The following is a 26,442-nucleotide window of genomic DNA, read 5'->3' as shown; positions in this document are numbered from 1 at the left end:
TGCTGCTCTGCCCGGTGCGTTCTACACGCGCGCTGAAGGGTGCTTTTTGCGTCATATCTGACGCTGAGAGCCACTGCCCAAGCATCCGTATTTTACGAGTTCGGAGTGAGAACGGGTTGGAATAGATAGGTGGTGTAGCCAGACCATCCTCCGTCGCTGACACAGCGCTGTGGAGATTGTACCATAGTGAACCATAATGTAAATAGCCTTTTTTGTGTAGTTATACAGTACCTAAAAAAAAAAAAGTGTTGTAAAGTAAAAGAAGGATTTATTAGGGTAAACCAATTGCTTTACATACAGTACATAATACAGAATATGTGTACAACCATGGTTTTGACAGGCAGTCATATTTCTAATAACACATGTAGAAACTAAACATTTCAATATGTATCTGAAACACAATTCTGTGGATATACTGAAGCAAATTCAAGATGGTATCGTTTGTAGATTTATTTTCTTAAAGGCATGAGGCTAAGGTTGCATAAATGACTGCATTTGTGTCACAAATGTGACGAGGGCTGAGGTAGAAACAGTGGTGGAAGAAGTATTCAGATCCTTTACTGCAGTAAAAGTACTTATACCACACTGTGAAGATCTGTACTTAAAAGTATGAAAGGGAAAGTCCTTAACATGCAGTAAATGTTTCCTTGTCAGTGTTTTCTTATTCTATCTGATGTTTCTGGATTAATATTCCTGCTGCATCAATGTGTGTGTTGCATTTTACTGCTGTGGATGTTTGGAGTTGCTTTATAATTTTACGTGCTTTATACACGGTTGGGTAGTTTCATCTACAGCAGTGCATCATATGCTATAACATCACAGGTCCTATTTTAACGATCTAAGCACACAACGTGAAGCGCATGCCGCAAGTGCGTTTAGGGCGTGTCCATATCAACTTTTTGCTAGTTTGACGGTGGAAAAAAGGCTCCGTGTGTCGGGTTCAAAAGGGTTGTACTTAGTGTCTTCATTAATTCATAGGTGTGTTTTGGGCGTCACATGCAATAAACCAATCAGATTGTCATCTCCCATTCCCTTTAAAAGTCAGGCGCGTTTGGACCTTGGCGCATTGATATTATGATGGCGGATTTGCAGCGTAATATTTTTATTTGTAATCTTTTGCATGTTTGTGTGCTGCTGCGCTTCCCTGTGTGTGTAACAAGCATAGTGTGCGCGCGCTGTGCACGAGCCTAGGCGCATTTTACTAATTTGCTGTTAAAATAACAATGAAATGCTGCGTTATTGACTTTAGACCAGGTTTTTGTTGGTCAATGGAACGATCACTTCCCGCTGCCTCAAGATAGCAATACGCCAAAAATGCACCTGAACACACCTCCCTGTAAGAGACCAGCACGCCCATGGGCGCAAAGATGGGCGCAGGTGCATTTGCTATTTAAACGACGTGGGCGCTGGACGGGAAATTGACAACTGCGTCGGTCTTAAACTAGCAAAGACACTTGCGTCGGGCTTTGACACCGCGCTGTCCTGTGAGAACCACGTCTTTTTAAAAAGTTTTAAAACTTTCCATTGTGTCAGAAAAAAAGAGCACATTCATCTGACTTTTTCACAAACATTCAACATCGACACATCTGGTGATACATGGTCTTCACTGGACAGGAAGGGGAGGAAAAACTGAAAAGTAACTAAAGCCGTCAGACAAATGTAGCAGAGTAAAAGTATAAAGTAGCAAAGAAACACTCCAGAAAAGTATAAGTACCTCAAATTTGTACTTACAGTACATAAGTAAATGTACTTAGTTACATTCCACCACTGGGTAGAACAAAGGTTCTATATAGTCCCAGAAAAGTGATTCTGTCCCCTGCTTGGCCCTGCGCTTGCAAACACAGTACAAAGTATTTGGCTAGACTGAAAGCTACACAAAATCACCAAATAATATATGATCTTTTTGATCTCACAGTTGGGATGGATAGTCACTGGACACTGAAGACCTCAGGTTCTTATTGCCGTGGGGTGTTTGCCGTCTCCTGGGACACCTGTGGGAAAGGAAAAGAAACATGGAAACAACTTTATAAAGATGTTTACTCAGCCAAAGATAAAAGTAGAGATGGTCTGATACCATTTTTGCTCCCAGATACCGATTCCGATACCTAAACTTGCGTATCGGCTGATACCGAGTCCCGATCCGATACCAGTGTGTCATATATTTTATTATGTTTTAACCCTCGTGTTGTCTCACCCCACCGACCATGCATTTCTTGTCCTCTCGGGTCAAAATAGAAAATTAACACTTTTCTGACATTTTTGTCCCCTTTTTTGACACTTTTTGTGATGTTTTTGTCTCTTTTCTTTTACCCTTTTTCTGACTTTTTTGTCCCTTTTTTTGACACTTTTTGCCATGTGTTTGTCGCTTTATTTTATAATTTTTTTTACTGTTGACGCTTTTGTCCACTACCACCAGTACTGTATACACGCCACGGATACCAACTTATTACCACTAGTGTTACACTTATTTTTCGGAAATCATGGTCAATTAACCTCGTTGGATTTTTAAATTATACCAAATTTTTGAGTCAAAAAAGCTGAAATTATGAATTATTTTGACTAATATTAGAGGAATGAATGTTGATGGATAAGATTTGTGTGTGTCAAAGTTGAGTCCGAATACTGTTTAGAAACCGTTTAATTTTTTTTTTCAAATGCTATAATATTGAATAAAACAACTCAAAATTCAATGAAAGTAGTGATTTTGCAAATCTGGAACCATCCATGTTATTTTCTCAGTAATTTGGTTGGAAAAGAAACCTGTATTTTGATAACGGGTCCAATTTGACCCCGAGGACAACAGGAGGGTTAACAGCTGTATACTACTATCCCTGTATGGATCTGATAGGATTTCTATCTTCATTGTATGGCCTGGCTCAGGATTAACTTTTTGTGAAACATGAATAAACACAAACAATGAATGCTACATAACCTTTTTTTCCAGTTTGACAGTCAGTCATAGTGGAAAAAGTAATAATTTCTTCTGGGCTAAATTACGTGGTATCGGATCTGTGCTTAAACTTTTTTTCCGATACAGATACCAGCATTTTAGGAGGTATCGGAAGCTTTTCCGACACTGGTATCGGTATTGGAAACAACTCTAGATAAAAGCCCAGCTCTACCAAACACCATAGACGACTATCCTCATTCACAGTTCGTTGCTGTACAGTATGTCTACACTATTGTCCTTTCCTCTGTCATGTTGTACTTTCCTGTTTAGCTCACATTCTAACATAGCCGGGTCCTATCAGACTCTGGTACATTTCATTTGTACAGAGAGTCTGGCCTCTCTCCATTGACAAGTGTTAACTTCCTTGAAGGCGGGTACTCTGTTGAAGTTCAAAACTATTGGATCTGCCCAGAGCCACCCTGGATCTGCCATAACCAATCGCTAATGTTTGGTCGTCGTTAGCATCGCTAGCATTCGCCTTAGCCACTCCTTCACTACTAACGGAGAGAGCTGGAAAATCAAACTTTTCCCGAACCCCGTGGGGAGGAGGGCCACAACATCATGGCCACCAACAAAACTCAACAAAAGATTGTTCTTGCTCCGGCTTTAACTTCTGGATATTCGGCAGCGTTGCCACAACGGACCGAATGGCTTCGCTCGCATCTTTCTCTGCTCGCGTCTTTCTCCGCCGCCATTACGGAACTACAACTCAAACTAGTGTACGACCTCAACGTCATCGTTCTCAGCCACTCCCTCTGTTCGCTGATTGGACAGGTAAAGATTGGCCGGAGAAAACCCGCAAATATACCGCAAACCCAGACGGAGTACTGAAGGAAAATGAAAATTGAGCCGAAGTACGTAGGAGGGCGGAGCCAGGCTAATTCTAACATGCGAATGAAGTGAAAGGGAAGTTGCTGCCCTATTGCTACCTGGTCGATGCACCTGAACTGCCAGGTCCAGCGAGTGTTATAGAGGAAAGGTCGGAGGTCAAAGCGGTTGTCATCGGGGCTGTAGCTCTCGGCGTGGTAGGACGGCGTCACCGTGGTCATCTTGTGGCGGTTCATGGAGTACATGCGGAAGAAGTGCTTGACCTTCTGGGCAACCTAAAGAAAGAAGACGATACACTGTTAATTTTAAGTAAAGGTCTTGCTAACAGCTGCTAAATCATAGACTGTGAAAAATAATGGACGAAGCTTGCGTGTCTGAAAAGTAAAACCAATGTGGAAGCTTGTTAAAGCTGCATTCTATCTCATTTCCAGCAGGCGTTGCTATAGAAGTCTATGGGGAAATGAGCCTACTTCTCACTTGATTTATTACCTCAGTAAACATTTTCATAATGAGTTTATGGCCTCAATCGCTAGTTTCAAATCTTCTTCAACGCAGCATGATGTTTATTAACATTTTGTAAATTATGGTCCCATTCATTTTAAAATAGACGATAAAGCAGGCGATGCTTTAGGTGCGTGGCTTCACGTCGACCTGTCAAATCAGGACAGAAGCTTAGCAATGCTAACCATGGCACTGTGGACATTAAAATAGACCTGAACTTGTTTTTGGCTGTTGTCTGTGGATGTTTTCGTCTTAAACTTTCACCCTCTCACTGTGTTTTCACTCCATCAAAGTAAGTGGGAACATTTAGGTTGCCTAAATATTTCTTGTTCAGCTTTCTGCTAATCAAGCTAGCTAGCCTCCTCTAGTGTTAGCTGGTAATTTAAAGGTGCCGTAGGTAGGAGTGCGAAGATCCAGGAAAAACCGCTACGTCCTTTTTCAAAAAACCAAGATTGCGAAGGCAAAATTGCCAAAGGCGAGGCTTCAAATCGGCAGTCCACAAACCAATAGGTGACGCCACTGATGCTACGTCCACTATTTTTACAGTCTATGTGCTAAACGCATAATATTTATTATCAGTGTTTAACAGACACATTATCAAAGAGTGGCTAAAATCTCTCATTCAACTATTAAGCACATCATATGATCATTTAAAGCTCCTCATCTGGAAAGCTCTGACACCTTCGGGCTTTAGAGCTGTTACTGTCACTCTGTGAAACGTTAACGTTAGCTCAAGCAGCTAAAGTGCAGAGCTGTTAGCGGTATTTCTATGTCAAACATTCAGACGGGACTTCAGTTTGGTTTAGTTTTACTCTGCCATTTAACAATATAGACATTAGGGCTGCATGATATGAGGAGAATGTGCGATAACGATATTTCTTGCAAGAAAAAAATACGATTTTAGAGTGTGCTCAGTTCTGCACTTCTGCTGCTTTCAGTGTTCTGCTAAAATACCACTTGCTTGTTGAATTACAAACAAATGAAAGGAAATCATTTCCAACATTCTTTTATTGAACAAATTGAACATTAAAAGAAGGCACCGCTTATAAAAGAATGACAGTTACATTTTAAAGTGCAGTTTTTTACGGATATTTTATTTCAACTAACACAAAAAAATCTCTGAGTCTTTCGCGGTGTGACGCAGACTTTCCCAATGTGTTTATTGCGACGGTTGATATCGCGATGACGATAAAAAACGATATCTAGTGCAGCCCTAATAGACATAAAATACTTGTTTGTCAATATTAACAGAACAGCTCCACCATGTAGAGATTATCAATCAATATTGTTTCAAAGCCACTTACAGATACAGCATTACACGATAGCAGACTGGCATACAAATATCCCACACTGTGAAGGAGTTAACTGACCTCTGTGGGTGAGAGCGCATCCTTCCACATGTGAATGAGTTTACAGAACATACTGAAGGGGCCGCACTTGGAGATCTTCCTCAGTCGTCCAATCACAGATAACTCAGTGTAGGTCATCCCCATGTCTGCCTGAGGACGGACGTGTCAGGTGGTTAGACAAAGATGGATGAAATTAAGAAAAGGAGGATGAGAAATTTGCAGAGTCTGACATACATAACTAGGTGTTCTCTACCATTATAGGTACAGCACCCAAGCCGTTTTAGGCAGCACCTAAGCCGAATAAAATCAATGTGAGCATCAAAACTAACTAAATGTTAGATACTCCGAAATACTCAGATCTAATGATGGTTGGACATCTTTAGCAAGTTTTGTCTTTAAGTTTTTTTTCATTTATTTAATGAAGCTCAGCGTAAATTCTTTCAGGAAGACTTCTAAACTACATCCACCGCTCTCTCTCTTCCTAAAACTGATCAGCTGTTTCGAGGCGTGCACTTTACAGTTAAACCAACCAGAATTGGCCATGAATTCCACGAGCCAATCACAGCATGGCATCCCTGCTTTAAATCCGTCCTTCTCTCTGCTGCTGGCAGTTATCATTTCAGGCAAAGCGTGCAACCCTCCTCCTCCCCTTCCACCTCCAGTCATCGTCACCCACAGCACCCCTGGGTCCTCCTCCGGCAGACCACTCCCGTCGGCTCCATCGGTCCGGTCTTCAGGCTCCTTCACCACCACCACCAGTGTCTAGACTCCATCGGGGGGGGGTGGGGGGGATAAGCCTTGGCTTCTCTACCCCTTTTTTTATAACGATGGAGTCCAATCTCCAAAGACTCTGTACATTTCATATTATGCATATGTACAAATAAACCTTTGCATATTTGCAACGAAGTCTCTCCTGATTGAATTATCTGCTTTAGCTTTTCCAACGTTTTAGACACACATATGGTAATCCAAAATGATGTCAAATTGCAATTTTTTCAATTGAAAAACATCACATTTTCCTGAGTGAGGACCCCTAAAACCAATCCGCCAAAGATGCGCACCTAAGTCTTCGACAAACCTAGGGAAAACACTGCATATGACGCTAAAAACAGGGAACAAATCCACGTCCAGGTAATCGTGCTGTCCAGGTGATGATCCATGTAGAGGATATAGAAATAAGCAAACAGCCTTTTTTCTTGTACTGCAGGGTAGCTAGTTGGCCACTGTATCGACAATACAGCATTGTAATGCTTCCCAAAACAAACTACATCCACAAGAAGGAAGAGGTTAGACTTGTTCATTATGTATGTGTCATTTTTTAAACAGAAGGTTTCACTTTGGAAAATGTAACCCTAGATCCAATAGAGCTCAACAGTGACCGCCCAATATCCCGTTCAATATCTCCATTGACGAGCTCAGTGAATCCTTATATAAAGAGTTTTAAGCCTGGAACCAAGCCAACTAGCTACGAGATCAATGGTGACAATAAAGAATTTGGTTTGGCTCAAAAAGAACATTTTGAAAACGCCAAAAAAGGCAAAGGTACAAAACTGTGTAGAGAAACAATCATAGCCTTCAATGGTAGCAGCTAGCTCTAGCCGTTCTCGGGTGCGGTAAACATTTTCATGTTAACCGCAACTTCCCCGAATCAGAGACGTCGCTTTAACACTTAGGATTGTGGGTAGTGTTGTACTTCTCCATAAGATCGTGAATTAAATGTTTTTCTTTACAACGGTTGATTTTATACGGACTCGTGGCTTCTACACGTGCAGAAATCTCAAAAAATTTCAAAGCTCACAGCTCGGGGTCAGTCTACCTCGGATGGTTTAGACGTTTTTTAAACCAAGGAGAGATGGAGCAGGGACCCCCTACTACATATATTGTATAACATTAAGTTGCATATTAAACTGGACCTACAATAACGTGTAGGGCGGCCTAAAGCCTTTATACATAGCTTTTTTTGCGTAGAATACTAAGCTATTAAATAGCTTAATAATTGTCGGCATGATTTTATAAATCATGTTTTAATGTTGAACATACATGTAGCACAGTGAATCTTTATGATTAATGTATCTGTGGATGGCTACCTTATAGTGACTATACCTTACCTATAGGCCAGTAAGCAGTGGGGATTTATATTTGCTAAAATTATGTTGGATTCATGTTAAGATCCCTGCTTTACTACAAGCACAACGATGCAAAAGTCCTACAACAAGAGTCCTATGGGCATATTCAAGACTTTACTCAAATAAAAGTAGGCCTACAAGTACAGTAGCCTATTAACTAACAAACTAAAGTTATTCAGAAAAATAGTCCCTATCAGCATGGCAAGTCAACCCTACCTTAGGGCCCCTACTGATACCAGCAGCACCAGCTGGCACTCAGTAAACTGAGTAATAAATGAAGTGAGTATTCCACTTTGTTAGGCTCTTTAAAGCTTATCAAGTTAAAGCAGCAGTGATGTGTCCTGTGACTCAGATGAAAGGTTTCACTCACTGTCAAGCACTTTATGTTCCACTAAGGTTTTATGCATATTAAACTGATAACATGTAGGCGACCTAAAGCCTTTATATATATCTTTTTTTGCATAGAATACCAAGCTATTAAAACAATAATTGTTGGCATGATTCTATAAATCATCTTTTAATGTTAAACATACATGTGGCACAAGACTCTTAGGATTAACTGTATCTGTGGATGGCTATCTTAGTGACTACCTTACCTATAGGCCAGTGAGCCTATCATCAGTGGGGATTTCTATTTGCTAATAATTTGTTAGAATTATGTTAAGACATTTTAATTTATGAAAAAAACCTTTTGACAATAATTTGGAGGCCCCACTGCAGTGACTCTGAGGACCCCCTATGGGGGCCGGACCCCCTGTTGAAGATCTCTGGTTTAGACATTATGGCTGATAATCTAAATCCGTATGGAGAAAATGAAAGGGATTTTTACTTCCCGACCCACACTGTTGAGCTCCATAAAGAGCAGGACAGCTAACGTTAGCCTAATCTCTGATATAATAGCATATCGGTCAGCATTAGCACAGTGGATGTGCCAGTCCTGAACATAGCTTTTTTTTTAATGTAACCTGAACAAAAATTGGCCTTTTTTTTAGATTGTTGCGGCCTAAAATGCCTGATGTCGCAGGAGCTTTTGCGATAAAAGTTGCGATGTCTTTTGTATGTTTGTTGCAATTAAGTTGCGGGAGACAGTGAAAGTTAAAAAAAAATTTGCGTTTTTAAAAAAAAATTTTTTTTATAGTTCTTTAAAAATAAAAAGGAAACTTGTTTTGGGGAGAATAAAATTACTCTGGGCTGAGTTTTCCTAGTAACCTTACCAAAAAGGCTCAGGATGCTGCAAATGTTGGTATAATATGAAAATGGCTGGTGGATTTAAGCCAAAAAATAATTTAAAAAATGATCACCGGTCTCACTCCTGCTTGGTCATTGGCTCTCAGAGTGCACGTGGGACTGCTGTGATTGGTTGAAGTTGCGGGAAACTTCAGGTTATTGGTCAAATTTGCGGAAAAGTTGCGGTGATTGGTCAAAATTGCGAGTCACACCAAATTAGCAGTGATTGGTTGAATTTGGTGAATTGGCGCGATCGCGACAACGTGAAATCCTGGAGGGACTGTTAAAGGTGCTGTAGGTAGGATTGGGAAGATCCAGGACTTAGCCAAAAAATTTGAACATCGACAACTTTTCAGTCCCTCTCCCCTTTCTGCTAAAGCCCAAAACGGTCTCCTAAGCCCCTCCCCCCAACAAGGGAGAATGAATGCGTGTGCATGAGCAGTGATTGACACGCAGTTAGACACCCCCCCTGGCCCTGATTAGTGCATCTGAACAGGGAGCGGTGGATTTTTGCAAATTGCACTACAGGCTGTAGTGCATTTTTTTTTTCAATTACCTGCTTCATGTAGTTCTACTCAAACATAGGGTCAGTTTCAGCAAATATGACAGAAAGTTAGTTTTATAAGTCTTACCTACTGCATCTTCAAGTCTCACTGTTGCAGTTAAAACAATACTTACAAACTGAATCAGAAAATGTGTAAAAACTAGGGCTTTCAAACAATTACATTTTCTTAATCGCGATTAATCGTTGAATTTCTATAATTAATCGCATGTTTTATCACATGACTAAAATTCTATTATTTTGCATTTCAGAACTGTTTTTAAGTACATATTAAAATGGAAAGCAATTCTTACCAGTCGATCTTGATTGGGAATCAAATGAATGCAAAGAAAATGACTTTATGAACTTGATTTTAAGATTTGTATTTGTTTATTATATATTTAATCTAGTCACACATTTGAATCTAGAGTCAATATTAGGGTTGGGTATTGTTTGGTTTGGATACCGGTGCTAAAGCGGTACTTTTAAAATGGTACCGGTGCCTTAACGGTGCCTGAACCTATACTTTTAAGAAAGTTTAAAAAAGATAAGGGTACTAAACAGTTGGCAACATTAAAGAATGGCTTGTTTATTGCTAAGGCCATATCGTCAAAATTAAATGTTTAATAATAATTTAATCACCATAACAACAACTTATTTCACTAGTAAATAGCTGTTGAATGACAAAGACAACCACCAGATGGGAAAAGGGCATTTAACAACAACTTTGAATGCACCACGAGGTTGTAAATTACCAGTTTCATTGAACGCACCGTCAGTGTTTTTCCGACAACAGCAGCTGCAGATTGTTACATCCCGGTGTAGGAATCCTCTACAGTGAAATACAGACAAACTTTACACCATTTAGCGTTAGCTGTCAGCATTATAACCGTTTTTAATGGGTTAGGGTTAGCGTTGCTATTCCTGCAGTACGGCAAAAAAGTTAGGCACGACGCAAAGCCGAGTGAAGTGAAAATAAATTAATAAATGGCGGCATGCGATTAATACGATTAAAAAAAATTAACGCATTATGCTCGGCCCTTAATCGCATCGATTAACATGTTAATGCTGACAGCTCTAGTAAAAACATTTTCGTTCTGGAAATCTTGGGGATTCCAACTGGACTAATATTCAATACGTTATTTAATATGTGAAAAAAAAAACGAACGGTAGCTCACCAGGCTAGCGGTAAGATGACTGGTTCTTTTTTATTGCAATTCTGTTAAAGGAGACATACTGTATCTTGTTCATTTTCATTTTTTCTGAATGGCTTGTTGAATCCCATGTTTTCTGGCAGCCCACAAGTTGGTTATATTTTACAATGTGTTAGTTGGTAGGCACCCAAATGTATGTGCACAAGCTTTCATGATATGTCCCCTTTTAAAAGGTCTAAAGATACATTTCCACGTCTTACCTCGTCTGTTTGCGACACCTGTCCGTCTGTCAGTGGCTCCAGTTCAGCTGTGGGCGGGGCGGACAGGATGCTGCAGAGGAAACCAAAACCACACAAGATGCTCCGTTTGCAGGTTCAAAGTATTTGACAAATTTTTGAGGGCGGCATGAAACCTAAACATACATAGATATATATATAAATGCAATATATACATGTTTAAATGCGTACACATGTATCATTGTCAATTATTCAAAAGTAAAATAAACTCAAAGAAATGAAAGTATGGCCAAGACCATTAAAGGAGCAATCTCACGCTGCTGGTGTTTTTAACACATTTCCCATACACCCTGGCGCACCTTCTTGGTGTCTGTGTTTTCAATACAAACAGGAACATTAGCCAGCAGTTGAGTCTCTGTGAGGCTGAGCTTACCTTCTCAGAGCGGGGAGCTGGAACTGCTCCACACAGTAGAGCAGGAAGCTCTTCAGGTCCTCCTTGCTGATGCCTCCTATTGGGTTGATGTCAGCGCTGGAGCAGTCATACTTTGTGAAATACCCTGTCAGGCTAAGCAGGAGAAGTTGTTTAATGGGAGAAAAAGTTTAGTAAAAGTGTATTCTGTGTGTGTATTTATGTTGAATTCTGAATGGTTGGTTTGTAGATGTGTCGTAGCAGCAGTCATATTGTAACAAGTTGCTCCTAAATCCAAGAATTTTAATGCAGACTGTCTTTGGTTGCCGAAGCTCTAAATCAGAGGTCTTCAATGTTTTTTAAACCAAGGACCCCTTAACTGTGAGAGAGACGGAGCAGGGACCCCCTACTACATATCGTATAAAATGAAGTTGCATATTAAACTCGGCCTACAATAACGTGCGGGCAGCCTAAAGCCTTTACACATACCTTTTTAGTGCATACAAGTGCATAGAATACTAAGCTATTAAAATAATTGTTGGTATGATTTTATAAATCATGTTTTTATGTTGGACAGTGAATCGTTATGATGAACTGTATCTGTGGATGGCTACCTTAGTGACTACTATCATCAATGTTTTTTTTTCACAAATAGGCTGATTTATATTTTGCTAATAACTTGTTGGATTCATGCTAAGACATTTACATTTTTTAAAGATCTCTGTTGCAAAGAAACAAGTAAGGCAGTGTGCGGGAGTTTCTTTGCAACTTTTGATTTACTAATCCCCCTCCGATGCACCTTTCTGGCGTTATCGATGTCGATATATTTTTCTGTAATGAGAAACTTTCAAAAAATTTAGGCGACCCCCTGCAGTAACTCTGAGGACCCCGAAAGAAAAAAAAAGATTTTTTTTAAAAAATAAGAGATGAAATATCACAGACCTGCCTATGGTCTAGGGGTGTTACAACAGACACAGCGTAGCTTACCAGCTGGTAGCATGCAGCTTAAGAAATGGGCTAACGTTAGCTCACTGGTAGACGGCAGTGGCACTTTTCCAGCATCCATGGCTAACAGAAACAACTGAACTGAAAAACCCTCCCGCTTCCCTGAAGTCACAATGTGGCAACATTTTACCTTCCACGTGCGTGAGTTATGGCAACAAACAATGAAGGTAAAGCACGTGGGCTCCGACAGGAACCCATGCTGCATTCATGTGCACCTTGTTAAACTAATGGTGCATTCAACTGCACCTTGTAAACCCCTACAAAAGTCAAACTGATGTTGTAAAGTTCCCTTCTGCCATCTAGTGGCTCCTATTGTGGCGTTGCCGTCGCTGTTGAAATAATGCTATAATAGCATGTTTAATCTGAAATTGAATCAAATCGTGACCTTAAAATCAAAAGTCAAATGGAATCGGGACACCCCTAATGTGGTCGGGATATAGCTGCAGTAATACCTCTCATCTACGTTGGCTGAGCCAAGCACCAGCAATCCACCGGGCTTCCCCCGCGCCCACAGACTCAGCTGGGCAAACAGGTAGGCCAGGACCATCCTGACCCGAGCCTGCACACGCACACGCACACGCACACGCACACGCACACGTACACGCACACGCACACACATGGTCACAGTTGTTACTGAAGCATCAGTGTGAAGACTGTAGTTAAACCGTCAGAATATGTGACAATAGACACCAAGAGTAAAAAAAAGTGATGAACTGAGTCAGGAACAGACAGGAGTGGCAGAGAAACTGCCATGACGATAAAACCATGATGACACAAACAGAGAGTGTGACTGTGTGTCTAACCTGCACATTCTGCAGAGCCAGGTTTTCTCTGTGGCTTCCTCCATTGGCGCGAAACTGAGGCCACCTTCCAGTAACCACTGAGAAGATACCCAGAATGCCTTTCACTGCCATATCTATGTTAATATTCATGTGTGTGCTGCAAACCAAGAGACACATGACAAAAGATGGAATTTTTTTTTTTTTGTATTCCAAAGCAACTCAAAGGACAGTAACAGATAATAACAAACACATACGTGTTCATCCACACAACTCTGACCTGAGAAAGGCAAATAGATATTTTACAATACTTATTTGCAGGGTGAGATTTGTGAAAAAAGCAGAGGGGGGCTCCATACCATGGATAGAGATCCACTCGGCCAGCCATGCCAAAACACTTATTTATGAACTTCAACATCCAGTGAAAAATAATCTCAAAATGAAATAGTACAACGTGGTGTCAACATAAAACACAGTGCCTTCAAGCCGGAGAGAGGAGTTCACTGGAGTGTTTTAACCATGATCTTTTTCCTAAACTTAACTAGTCGTTTTGGTGCCTAAACTTAACATCGCTACAGGACGCTCACTTTTTCTCGCCTAAACTCCACTAGAAGCAGAAGTAGGGTTATATATAGACCAGAAAGGGGGAAATCCCACGCAACCCCCGCAGCAAATCACACCCCGGTGGCGACAAAATGTGTCCCCTCCTCAATGTGATCGATGCTACTAGGGCGGCACAATATGAGGAAAATATGCAATATCGGTAACGTTGTTGAATATCGCGATAACGATGTTACTTGCGATAAATAAAGAGATAATAAAGCGCACTCAGTTCTGCATTTCTGCTGCTTTCAGCATTCTGCTAAAATACAACAAATTGCTTGTTGAAAAAAAAAAAAAAGAAGAGAATTGTTTTCATTTCCAACGTTCTTTTCTTGAACAAATTGAACATTGAATTGATTATAAAAAGGCACCACTAAAAAATAATGACAGTTACATTTTAAAGTGCATTTTTCTACTGATAACTTCTTTCAACTAACATAAAAAATGTGTCTTTCGCGATATGTCGCAGCCTTTCGCGATGTGTATATTGCGCCAGTTGATGTTGCGATGACGATAAAAAAAAAAAAGATATATTGTGCAGCTCTAAATGCTACTTCACCAAAACACTCCTGAGGAACGAACGAGCATTTCCTGGGTGAAAGTATTTTGTTTTCGCAGCGAAGTGAACTCCTCTCTCAAGCTTGAAAGCGCTGTGTTTTATAATGACACCACGTTCATTTGAGATTATTTTCCATTGAATACTGTTCGTAAGTTCATAAATAAGCGTTTTGGCATGGCTGGCAGGGTGACACTATATCCATGGTACTGAAAGGGGGATTTAATTCTTGCATGTTTTGTTTTGTTGGGCATGATCAACCCCCCCTCTGCTTTTTTTCACAAATCGCACCCTGGATACAGCATGTGGCATCTTACAATCCCCTCAAACTAAAGCCCTTCAAGGGGAGTCCCGCCTACCTGCCGATCTGATTGGCCAGCTCTCTGGCCCTGCTGCATGTGTCCTCTGAGGAGTTCTCGCTGGCCATGTAGCAGGTGGTGAAGATGCGAGCACACAGCTCCCCTGGGTGCTGGGGATGGTAGGAGTCATCCCCTACCACCCTGCGGACATCCTCCAGCACCTGGCCGTCTGATAGATGGAGAGAGAGAGAGAGAGAGAGAGAGAGAGAGAGAGAGAGAGAGAGAGAGAGAGAGAGAGAGAGAGAGAGAGAGAGAGAGAGAGAGAGAAGAAGAGGGGGGGGAGGGGAAACAACAGAAGGCTTTTTAGAACGTGTGTTTTGTCTGAGTGACGGCAGACAGGAAAGACGGGAAAAGTGAGGTGGACAGCATGCAGTGGTGGAATGTAACTAAGTACATCTACTAAAGTACAAGTTTAAGGTAATTGTACTTTACCTTAGTCTTTTCTTTTCATGCCACTTTCTACTTCTACTCCGCTACATTTCAGAGAGAAATATGGAACTTTTTATGCCACTACATTCATCTGACAGCTTTAAAATGTGTTACTTTATACATTAAGATTTCTGTACACAAGTTTATAAAATCTGATGTTTTAATGTAAATTAAACTAGCCAGCAATATAACGGCCTACAAGTCCAGCTGAAATAATTAGACCATGTGTGTCAAACTCAAGGCCCGCGGGCCAAATCCAGCCCCTCGCAGATTATGATCCGCCCCGCATATCAATTTACGTTCACAAAACATTTTTGGCCCGCCTAGTTATTGCCGCTTTTTCTGACGTGGTTGTCATTTTTTTTTGATGATTTGTAACTTTTTCCGACGTTGTTGTCACTTTTGCCAAAGTTTTTGTCACTTTTTCGGACGTTTTGGCCCCTTTTTCCGACGTTTTTGGACGCTTTTTCCAAAGTTTTTGTCACTTTTTCAGACGTTTTTGAGCACTTTTTTTCTATGATGGTTGAGGAACTTTTTCCTGACTTCTTCAAGACATTATGTCGACCAAACTGTAAGTGAGAAGACATATGACACATGCAATAAGACAGTCAAAGATATTTGACATTTTCGATTTAATAAAAGCATGTCAATAAACTCATGTGTGGCCCTTGATGTGATTCTTATTTTCCAGTGGGGCCCTTAGTGAAGTTGAGTTTGACACCCCTGGATTAGACCATTAAACACACAACTGTTTGCATCCTTTCCACTTTCTAAAATGGGAGGATTTTTCTGCATTAAGTACTTTTACATGTAATACTTAGTATTCACTACTAGTACATTTTCCTGATGATACTTACATACTTCTACTTAAGTAACATTTTCAATGCAGGACTTTTACTTGTAACGGAGTATTTTTTTACAGTGTGGTATTAGTACTTTTACTGAAGTAAAGGATCTGAATACTTCCTCCACCACTGATGGCATGCAACCAAGAACCAATGCTGGATTGTCAGGAAGTTGGACTTGTTGCTTTACAAAAGCATCATTCAACGTGTACTATTCCTCCTGCTTCTTTACCATGCTGGTTTTCCAACCAAAACTTATTTTATTCATTTATTTTTATTGCCAACAAATCTCATGAAAAGATCAAACCCACAGGGCCAGATGTACTAACGCTTTTGCGCCCACTTCAGGCGTATTTGTTTCGCAACGTGCGTGTAAAAGCATGGCGAGGTACGTACAAACAGGCAGCACTGAGGTAAAAGCACAGACTGTGTCATGCATATGCATTCACGGGAGGGTCAAGGGGAAAGTGGGAGTTTTCCATTAAGAGATGGGAGGAGAAGCGTAAAGTGCGCCTAATTATGTATTCTGCGGTATGTACAAAAGAACGCCCCGTGAAAGCGCGCCTCTATTTTGCGGTGAAAATTCTTCGCCTCTTAAAGCAGGTGTAAACCAGGAAGCGGGTTTCCTCGCATATGCCTCCTGGTGAAATGGCAGCAGTAATCCGAGCAAGACGAAGACATAGGCCAAGGAGACGAGCTGAAAAATTTTTTGGATCACATTTTTTTTCAGTTGAGTGAACAGAAAATCATTAAGAATTACATATTAAGCAGCCATGCAATATTACAGTTACTGGAAGAAATCAAAGATGTCATCCACTCTCCGACTCAGCGTTCACATTCCATTCCAGCAGTTGTTAAACTTCTCGCTACATTACAAATATTGGCATCAGGATAATTTCAAACAGTCATAGCATCAGCAGTGGGAATATCGCAGCCTGCACTCAGCAGTATCATAGCACAAGTACTTAACGCTTTGCTACAGCGCAATTTACGGTATAGTGGGCGGAGAAAGGCGCTGATTACCCGATGAAGTGCAGGTTTGGTAAATACGACGTAAACTGAAGTATCACAGCGTGCGCTTTCTGCAGGTTGGCCGTGGCGCTGATAACGCTACATTCGCAAATGTACATACATCTGGCCCACAGTGTATTAGCGAGTCGCTTAATACTTTCTGACTTTCCTAACCCGTCTGTGGCTCTCAGCATCAAGCCCAGACCTCACAAATATTTATTTTTTAATTTATATTTATTTATATTCCTGAAACAGCTGGTCTCTATAGTTTTTAAACAAGGAGAAACAGTGCATTTGTTGGGGACTATTTCCAGCAGCTGATTAATCCACATTGGGTGTTCTAGTGAGTGGGTGTTTTTAATATTTTTTTGACTTTTTAACAATGGAGCTCTATGACACAGAGGAAGAAGGTATATCAGGCTTTGACACACTTGTTATTAGATACCACAGACTGTTTATAAAGATAGACGCGTCTCCACTGCCTCCCATTGTACAAAAGTGAAGCCAAAATAGCTCCGCCACCTTGTCATTTTGGAGCCGGAGTGTGTGCAGTAGTGATCAGGCGGTGGAGCCGCGGTACCAAAATCCCACCCATACACCCGCCAGACCAATCACGAGTCAATCACAGCTGCCAATCATGACGTTTCACTCCGTTTTTATAGCATCACAATTCACAACTACCTAAAATGACAGAAATCCTCTTATCTGACGTGTACTTTGATTTTGTTAGTTTGGCCCATCCGCTAACATGGAGGGGGCGGGGGTTATGACCTATACTGCAGCCAGCCAGTAGGGGGAGATCCAGATGTTTTGGCTTCCCTTATACAGTGCATGCATCAACCCCTGGTAGATACATTCACAGTTGGTTTGGGTCTGCACATGAGATTTGTTGAGAATATGGAAAATGCTAATGAAGCCTCTTTGAATTTGAATGTGAATGTGTGTGTTTAAAGTGCTCATATTATGCTTTTTGGCTTTTTCCCTTTCCTTTGTTGTGTTATATATCTTTTTTTTGTGCACGTTATAGGTTGACAAAGTGAAAAAGCCCAAAGTCCACCCCAAAGGGACTTACCATCTCCAACAGAAAACACTGTTCACAACCTGCTCCAAACAGCTCTATTGTAGTCCAGCCTTTACTTCAGAGACGAACGTGGTCACTTTGTAACACACGTTATAATGCTCGCCTAGCTGCTAGCGTGGCACGCCCTCATACTCTGCTTCTGACTGGCTAGTAGTCCTTACCTAGGTACTGCGCATGTGCGACTCCCAACAAAGATGGAACAGAAGTGAGATGCCTCACTCTGTAGCTAAAACAGAGCGCTCAACACACAGGGTGAAAAGAGGAGCTGCAGCAATGTGCAGTACAACAAAAATATGGTGTTTTTTGAAAATGAAACCATGTAAACTTATTCTGATATAACCTCTAAATACAATTATGAACCTGAAAATGAGCATAATATGAGCACTTTAAAGTCGATTGAAATGAAAGCGAACAGAATGCTACTCACTGCCGTCCTTCACGGCCTGGCAGAGCAGCGTACACATGGAGTGGACAATACAGGCGGTGGACGAGCTGTCCACACCTCCACTCAGAGGCAACAGGAAACCAGCCTGGGACACACACACAGAAACCCATCACAAAACACCAAACACTCACAATCTGCTAAGCTAATAGCATAAGAATCCTTTTCTTTTGGAGTAATGTTATTGCATTAGAGGTGTTGAAATTAATCATCGCATCGCGATGCGGATGTGGACGATTCTGCACGGATGCAGTGACAGACCATAATCGATTAGTGCCATACTGATGTTACTTGTTGTTACTAGTTGTTCGCGTTTTGTCTGTTGTATGCTGTGTTCAGACTCCGCTACATTCAGGAAGTGTCTTTTTTTTAAAAGCAGATACAATAAAAAGGGCAGTTCATTTATATCTGACTGCCTGAATTTGTGGATGAAAACCATGTGTAGCGATATATAAACTTGGCATAAAAAAATAAGGAAATTTGTGTTTGGTAGATTATTTCTATGTGGTAACAATGCTTTTTTTTCCAATACATCTTATACCGTTGGAAAACCTGTTTAGTTCCCTTTCAAATGGTGCCCCATTTGTAAGGAACATGCATTTGTGGGATGAGCAGCAGCGCTGAGTATGTGGGTTGCGCCCATGAAAAATGTGCCAAATCTTCTCTGCCAATGCTGAACAGCTTATTCTGCCATTGACTCGTTTGGTGTTTGGTGGATTGGATGATTGAAGTTTGAAGAAACAAGACATATTGACAATTTAACAATTTATTCATTTCACAAACAGGAGCCTCAGTAGCGTGTGGAAGAACCATATACAGCCACAACAGCCTGGCACCTCTTCCTCATGCTTCCCATTCTTCAACCAGCATTTGTTGCAAGTCAGCCAACGTGGTTGTGTTGGTCACTCTGGCACGAACAGCACGCCCAAGCTGATCCCACAAGTGTTCAATGGGGTTGAGGTCAGGACTGCTGGCAGGCCGTTCCATCCTCTCCACTCCCACATTCTGGAGATAGTCTCTGATAAACCCCGCCCTGTGGGGGCCAGCGTTGTCATCTTGGAGGACAGAGTTCGGTCCCAGACTGTGGAGATATGGGATTGCCACTGGTTGCAGAATCTCATCTCTATATCTCTCTGCATTGAGATTGCCTCCAATGATGACAAGCCTCGTTTTTCCAGTGAGGGAGATGCCGCCCCACACCATCACACTGCCTCCACCAAAAGTTGTTACTCTATCGGTGCAGTAATCAGCATAGCGTCCTCCGCGTCTTCTCCACACTTTGACCCTACGATCCAACTGCCATAGGCAGAATCAGGACTCATCACTGATCATAACGTTCCTCCACATGTTCAGGTTCCAGTCCACCAAACACCAAACGAGTCAATGGCAGAATAAGCTGTTTGGCATTGGCAGAGAAGATTTGGCAAATTTTTCATGGGCGCAACCCACATAATCAGCACTGCTGCTCATCCCACAAATGCATGTTCCTTACAAATGGGGCACCATTTGAAAGGGAACTAAACAGGCTTTCCAACGGTATAAGATTTATTGCCAAAAAGAATTGAAACACAAATTTCCTTACTTTTTGTGCTAAGTTTATAATAATATTGAGGAGGTGACGCATTCTGATGCATCGTGATATCAAATCGATTCGTGACACCAGTTCCCCCCAGCTATCAAAACTCTGAACGGACAAAAACCCACAAGTTGACTGTTTTTAAATGTGCAATATTCCAAAAAAAATTGCAATTTTCTCAATGCAGTTTTTAACTACTTCATTTATCCATTTATTTATTATTTATTAATTACCATATAGAATGTATGAATGAATTAATGAATGTGTAATTTCTATTTAACTAGCAGCACCTTACAGGAGTAGCACTCTGAATTTGTGCGTTGTATGTTTTTAATGATACAATGACAATAAGGTCATTCTATTCTTTAATTATATTTGTTATTGTGTGTTAATCTGTGTCTTTTACTTTTCCTCTTATCCCTTGCTGCTGCGCACAGTGTGAATTTCCCCATTGTGGGATTAATAAAGGATTTTGAATCGTAAATCTAGAATCCATTCCATTCTATATATATGAATAAAAGTTAAAAAGTTGAAATAGTAAAAAAATGAGACACACAATTAGACACAGCAGCAGCGGCAGAGTGTGTGTTCCTCCTCACCTGTCCACTTCTCCTCAGGTAGTCCCACAGCCAGCAGGCCGGCCCTAGACTGAACAACACAGGAGACAACTGCTGCTCTCATTTCTGCACTGGCTTTCTTTCATTGGCCCTGTAACAACGCACTATGTAATACAGGGGTCTTCAACGTTTTTTAAGCCTAGGATCCATTAACTGAAAGAGAGGTGGAGCAGAGACCCCCTAACACATACAGTATATTGTATAAAATAAAGTTGCATATTAAATTGGGCCAACAGTAACGGGAAGGGTGGCCTTAAGCCTTTATACCTTTTTTTGCATTGAATGCTAAGCTATTAAAATAATAATTGTTGGCATGATTTTATAAATCATCTTTTAATGTTACACATACATGTGGCACAGTGAATCCTTACGATTAACTGTATTTGTGTGTGGCTATCTTAGCGACTACCTTACCTACAGGACAGTAGGGGTAGGAATCACCAGAGGCCTCACGATACGATTTCATCACGATACTTATTTCACGATATGATATTATTGCGATTTTAAACATATTGCCATATTCTGCAATACATTGTAATTTATTACCTTTTTTTCCAACTTCAAATTTTTCCCAATTTCAAATGATGTCCCCAAAAGGAAACTTTGTCAACATCTGTTTTATCTAAAAAGATACATTTCTCTGTTTGTTCATCTCACTTCAAGTTTATTGCTGCAAAATGGGATTGTTAAAGGTCCTATGACATACTGCTTTTTGGATGCTTTTATATAGGCCTTAGTGGTCCCCTAATACTGTATCTGAAGTCTCTTTTATATAGACCTTAGTGGTCCCCTAATACTGTATCTGAAGTCTCTTTTATATAGGCCTTAGTGGTCCCCTAATACTGTATCTGAAGTCTCTTTCCCGAAATTCAGCCTTGGTGTAGAATTACAGCCACTAGAGCCGGGGTGTTTGAACTGGTTTGCTGGTTTTGACTACCAGCGTTCACATGGTTAGGATGGTCGGGATGCGTGTTCTTCTTCTTCTGTTATATTGGCACTTGGCATAACAACTTCTTGCATGACTGCCACCAACTGTTGGGCGTAGCCTAGAGCATCAGGTGTGTGAAAACCTGGTGAAAACATGGAGGCCACAATAATTTGCTGCTGTTTTCTTATGCGAGCATACAGACAGCACATCGTCAGGTGTTTGTGTTATCTGCAGGACAACGAACGGGAAAGGACACGGATAAGGTGTTGGTTTTTTTTATACATAGGCCTATTTATGAATAATTTGAAACATGTTATGTCTGTGTATGTTTCTCAGCAGAGGCGTTTGTCCACAATAAATAAGTTTATTGCCATTGAAAAATTGAAATAAGTTTATTGCCATTGAAATATGTTCAGGGAACCAAAGTCGCCTACATCAAACGTCAGTTGTCAACAACGCGTCACCAACTGGGAAACTCGGTTAGCAAAATCTAGCCCGAGTTTCCCACCTTTGATTCCCACAGGAAGTGACGTGAATGATGACGTTTTCACTCGGAAAAACGTTTTTCCGATGTCCATGAACGCACGGTCTCTCTTTCTCATGGGCGGGCCAAATTCTCTGGGCGGGCAAAGCAGAGAAAGGGGAGGTAACCTTTCCCCTTATGACGTCATAAGGGGAAGATTCCAGATTGGCCCATCTGAGCTTTCATTTTCTAAAAGGCAGAGCAGGATACCCAGGACTCGGTTTACATCTATCGCCATTTCTAGCCACTGGGCGACCATAGGCAGGCTGGGGGAACTCATATTAAAGTGAAATTTTCATGCCATGGGACCTTTAAGGAGACAAACTGACCAACACATACAGTATATAATAATAGATTTATCTAGGCGTCTGTGTATCGATACAGTATTGCCATGGAAAATATCACAATACTATGTTGTATCGATTTTGATATAACTGACAATAGTTTGGAGGCCCCCCCTGCAATGACTGAGGACCCCCTAGGGGTCACAGACTCCCTGTTGAAGATTTCTGATGTAATAAAACGTTGAAATGTAATACATTTATACTTCATTATGTAATAACACCCCGCATTATGTAATAATCTGCCATATTTTGTAACACTGAACCCTGAATGCAATATGTAATAAATTTAGTGACGTATTGACCAGTGAAAGGTCATACTAATCTACTGAACAAACAGTATGTTTTTAAATTTGATTTTGAATCACCATGATTCATGCTAGAATTCATTAAAAATAAACATGACAATGTTATAAAAAAATTAATGAAGACATCCATTTTGGTTGGTTATTCCATAATGCACCGTATTACATTTTCGTAAAGAAAAAGTGCAACCCCCGCATTTTGTAAGAACCGCCGCATTATGTAATCATTATTTACAAAATGTGGTAAAAATGTATTACATATTGGGTTCAGTTATTACATCATGCGTTGTTACAGGCCCTTTTCAGAAGCTAGTAGATGACACTGGTGTTTCTGTTAAGAAGAAATACATATTTTGTACAAAATGAAATGTAGGCTGGTACCTGATCTCTTCCTCTGGGGTATGAAAGTGCCATGTTATTGGCTGGTGGGTAGGGAGGAAGATATCATCCCCACTGGAGAAAGAGAAGTCAACTTTGACCCTGTGGCAAGGTTTGGGTTCACGCTCCTACAACAGAGAAGTACGAGAGGGAGAGGGAATGGAGAGACAAAGTGACACATATAAGTGAAAAAACGTACAAAAGCATCAAACAGTGATCGGGAAATGGAGAAAGGTGTTTTCCGCTCTACAAATCTCTGTAGGATGACGGGTTAGGACACCTGTTCAATGAGGGAGATGCATGTGAGTCCATTGGAAATGTCTTTACAAGCCATAATTCACTTGTAACTGAGCTAGAGATGCTAGAAAGTGAAGAGTGAATGAATTTTAAGCACGAGTGTGTGACCAATTGGGTGATGCACTCACCACTTGTCCCTTGTGCTTATGTACAAAGTTGGAAACTTAGACTTGGTCATATTTTTAAATCTCCAGTTAGCTTTTAGCACTGACCTAATGTAGAGCCCTATGAAATCTGGCTTTTTTTAGATTCGCAATTTCGCAATTCCATCGATGATTCTGTTATCACTATGGTTGGATATCGTTTTTTTTTTTTTTTTTCGATACCGGTGCTAAAACGATACTTTTAAAACGGTGTCGGTGCCTAAATCGAAATATATATGATATATTTATAATGTATATAATATAAAATATAAAAAAGGCGCACAAAACGACAGTTGGCGACATTAAAAAACGGCTTGTTTATTGCTAAGGCCATATAGTCCAAATTAAATGATAGATTAATAATGTAATTACAATAACTTACAATGACTTATTTCACCAGTAAATTGCTGGTAAACGACAAAAACAAGCACCAGATGGGAAAAGGGTATTTTACAATAACTTTGAATGCACCACAAGGCTGGCGAGTTTCAAGTAAACGCACCGTCTGTGTTGTTTTTCCAACAACAGCAGCTGCGGACTGTTACGTCCCGCTGCTGGAATCCTCTACAGTGAAATACAGTCACACTTTACACCGCTTAACGTAAGCTGTCAGCATTTTACCATTGTGTTTAATCCAGCTACTACCTAACGGAAACGTAGCGTCCCGTGCAGTGATGCTTCTGAAAAAAGTCAGGCACCGAAATGAGGCACCGAAATTTTCGTTCATATTCAGTCTCATTACTACCATTTACGTCAGAACCGGTGCCCTATTGGCACCGCGTTTTGGTATCCAACCCTAGTTATCACAGAAACTACTGGGCTCTACATTAATGCTGCCATCAGGCTGGGACTGGCCCCGGCCGGCCCCTTGTAGAAAAAAAAGACACTTGCCACCGGGCTTAACAACTGTTCTGGGGGAAACCCTGTGAGTAATCGTATTAAGTAATTGTGATTTCAATATTGACCAAAAGAATCATGATTATGATTTTTTCCCCATAATCGAGCAGCTCTACCCAGAGTGCTGAGCTGCATGTCAAAGTAATTGTCATCTTCCAAGCTTTTGGATGCTGTATACCACTTCTATGTGGAATCTACTGTTGACCTGCTCCCCCCCCCCCCCCCAAATATCCCCTGTCCCCCATCCATACCCCTCAAAGTTTCAGTTTTATTACATAATTGCTTAAATCGTTTAATCAAACTTATTTGTGGAGTTTGTAACATTATACAATGTTAATTTTGACTGTAAAATTTTCATATTAACTGTAAATGCATATCGGTTCAAATATCCGTTATCGGTTTCATTAACTACTAATAATCGTTATCGATATCGGCCCTGAAAAACCAGTATCAACCCGTATTACTGAGCATTCAAAATTGTGATTCAGGACTTTTTTTTTGTCTCAGGACGAGCACACTTGCTCACAGGTCTGTAACGAGGAAGAGGCACCTCGTCATGAGAGCATGATCCCAGAGCAACCTCTGTTCCAGTCTCATTAGCTGTAATATGTGACATACAAAAGTCAGGCCTGCTATTTTACCTCAGGGTCGATAAAGACATACAGTATTCACACTCAACTGTAAACCAGCCGCACCTCACATTCTATTTCCAGCTTTTGTGGGCCCAGAAATACAGTAAAAAGCATAACTTTAGACTACTAAAATATTTCTCTTTGTACCTACAGTGTTTCCTTTAGGATTTGTTTTAGCAGTGGGGGCAGGTCTGTCCGAACAACTCAGTTCAACTAGACGGGCCCAATAACCTCTGAATAGTTCTACTTGTTGTTAAATTGCAATGTGAGCGGCAGCCAACGGTGCATTACGTCGGCAGGATAATTTAAAAGGCAACCGCGACTACATTGTGCGTCTGCCCTATGTCTGATACCGTGGCAGCAGAAATTTTGCCATGGCGGGCCGCCACTACAAAATCAACATAGCGGAAACACTGACCTATATAAGGTTGTTGTTCAGATGCAGTTGATTATCAATGGGACAAACACTCTCACAGTTAAAGAAGATACCTGTTTCTGATTGGAGGGCAAATATCCATTACTGTAACATGGTGCCCCAGGACGCCTCAAACATACAGACGTTACGGTCAGCAGTTCAACCACTATTCTAAATCAGCATGCTACCTAAAGTATGCTAAACAATGAGCAATCATAGCAGCAGTATTTATGCTAAATGCTGTATTTTACCGTAGTTAACTCTAAAACAAAGCTAACCAAGGGTTGAACTGGTGGCCAAAAGTCCACAGCCACACAAGCAGGGCTCTGTGAGACTAAATATGCTAATGCTAGTAGCAGGTACAATGCTTGCCATGTTCACTACCTTAGTTTAGACACAAAGTTGAGCTGAGGCTGATGGGAAAGCTGTTAGTTTTGCAGATATTTTGTCATAAAGCAAAGTATTGGGCATATTGTATTCATTTGTTTTTAACCTGATACACCCTGTTAATAAGTGAGCTTTAGAGGTGATGGAAGGAAATAATAAGTAAAAAACTAAAGCCACGCAGAGCATGGGAGCAGAGTGGAGAGAGCGGGGAGCGCGAGGATTTTGGATGGAGTGTAGAGTGGATTTTTTCAATTTTGGAGCATCGCCTTATCTCCCCTGTTCCAATTTGGCTCTGGTACCGCTCACACCATGCAAAGCATGCCTGAGCCCGTTTCTGTGTTACTGGAGCACAGTACATGCGCCCTCCCTCTCCATGCTGCCAGTGCCTGCCATCTGGTGGACCCAGGTTTTTTTTTTTTTGGGAGTGAAATGCGAGCGATTTGAATAGAGGGGGGTGAAATCGGAGTGGAGCGCGGAGCGATATAGAGCGGAGCGGCCGGGAGCAGCTTTGAGCGAGTGAACGGATGGAATGAACTGCTCCTTGAGCGAGGAGCTAAAAAATTCTCACCGTT

The 26,442-nt window shown here is 41.0% G+C and overlaps 1 protein-coding gene across 1 annotated transcript in view; it reads right to left on the bottom strand.

The window, feature by feature from the left end:
- Positions 1-1,730: 1,730 nt before the first annotated feature.
- nadsyn1 (NAD synthetase 1) overlaps positions 1,731-26,442 on the bottom strand; it is a 40,490-nt gene continuing 15,778 nt past the window's right edge. The window contains exons 11-21 of the mRNA XM_031292727.2: positions 23,103-23,227; positions 20,607-20,655; positions 18,417-18,519; positions 14,624-14,792; positions 13,130-13,265; positions 12,779-12,885; positions 11,346-11,477; positions 10,937-11,006; positions 5,650-5,778; positions 3,880-4,053; positions 1,731-1,991 (exon numbers count right to left, since the gene is read on the bottom strand). Coding sequence (XP_031148587.1) covers positions 1,956-1,991; positions 3,880-4,053; positions 5,650-5,778; positions 10,937-11,006; positions 11,346-11,477; positions 12,779-12,885; positions 13,130-13,265; positions 14,624-14,792; positions 18,417-18,519; positions 20,607-20,655; positions 23,103-23,227 — 1,230 coding nt within the window. The 3' untranslated portion in view covers positions 1,731-1,955. The remainder of the gene's footprint in view (positions 1,992-3,879; positions 4,054-5,649; positions 5,779-10,936; positions 11,007-11,345; positions 11,478-12,778; positions 12,886-13,129; positions 13,266-14,623; positions 14,793-18,416; positions 18,520-20,606; positions 20,656-23,102; positions 23,228-26,442) is intronic.

Source organism: Sander lucioperca, chromosome 3, assembly GCF_008315115.2.
Source record: "Sander lucioperca isolate FBNREF2018 chromosome 3, SLUC_FBN_1.2, whole genome shotgun sequence".
NCBI lineage: Eukaryota > Metazoa > Chordata > Actinopteri > Perciformes > Percidae > Sander > Sander lucioperca.
This window is presented reverse-complemented; position numbering and strand designations above follow the sequence as displayed.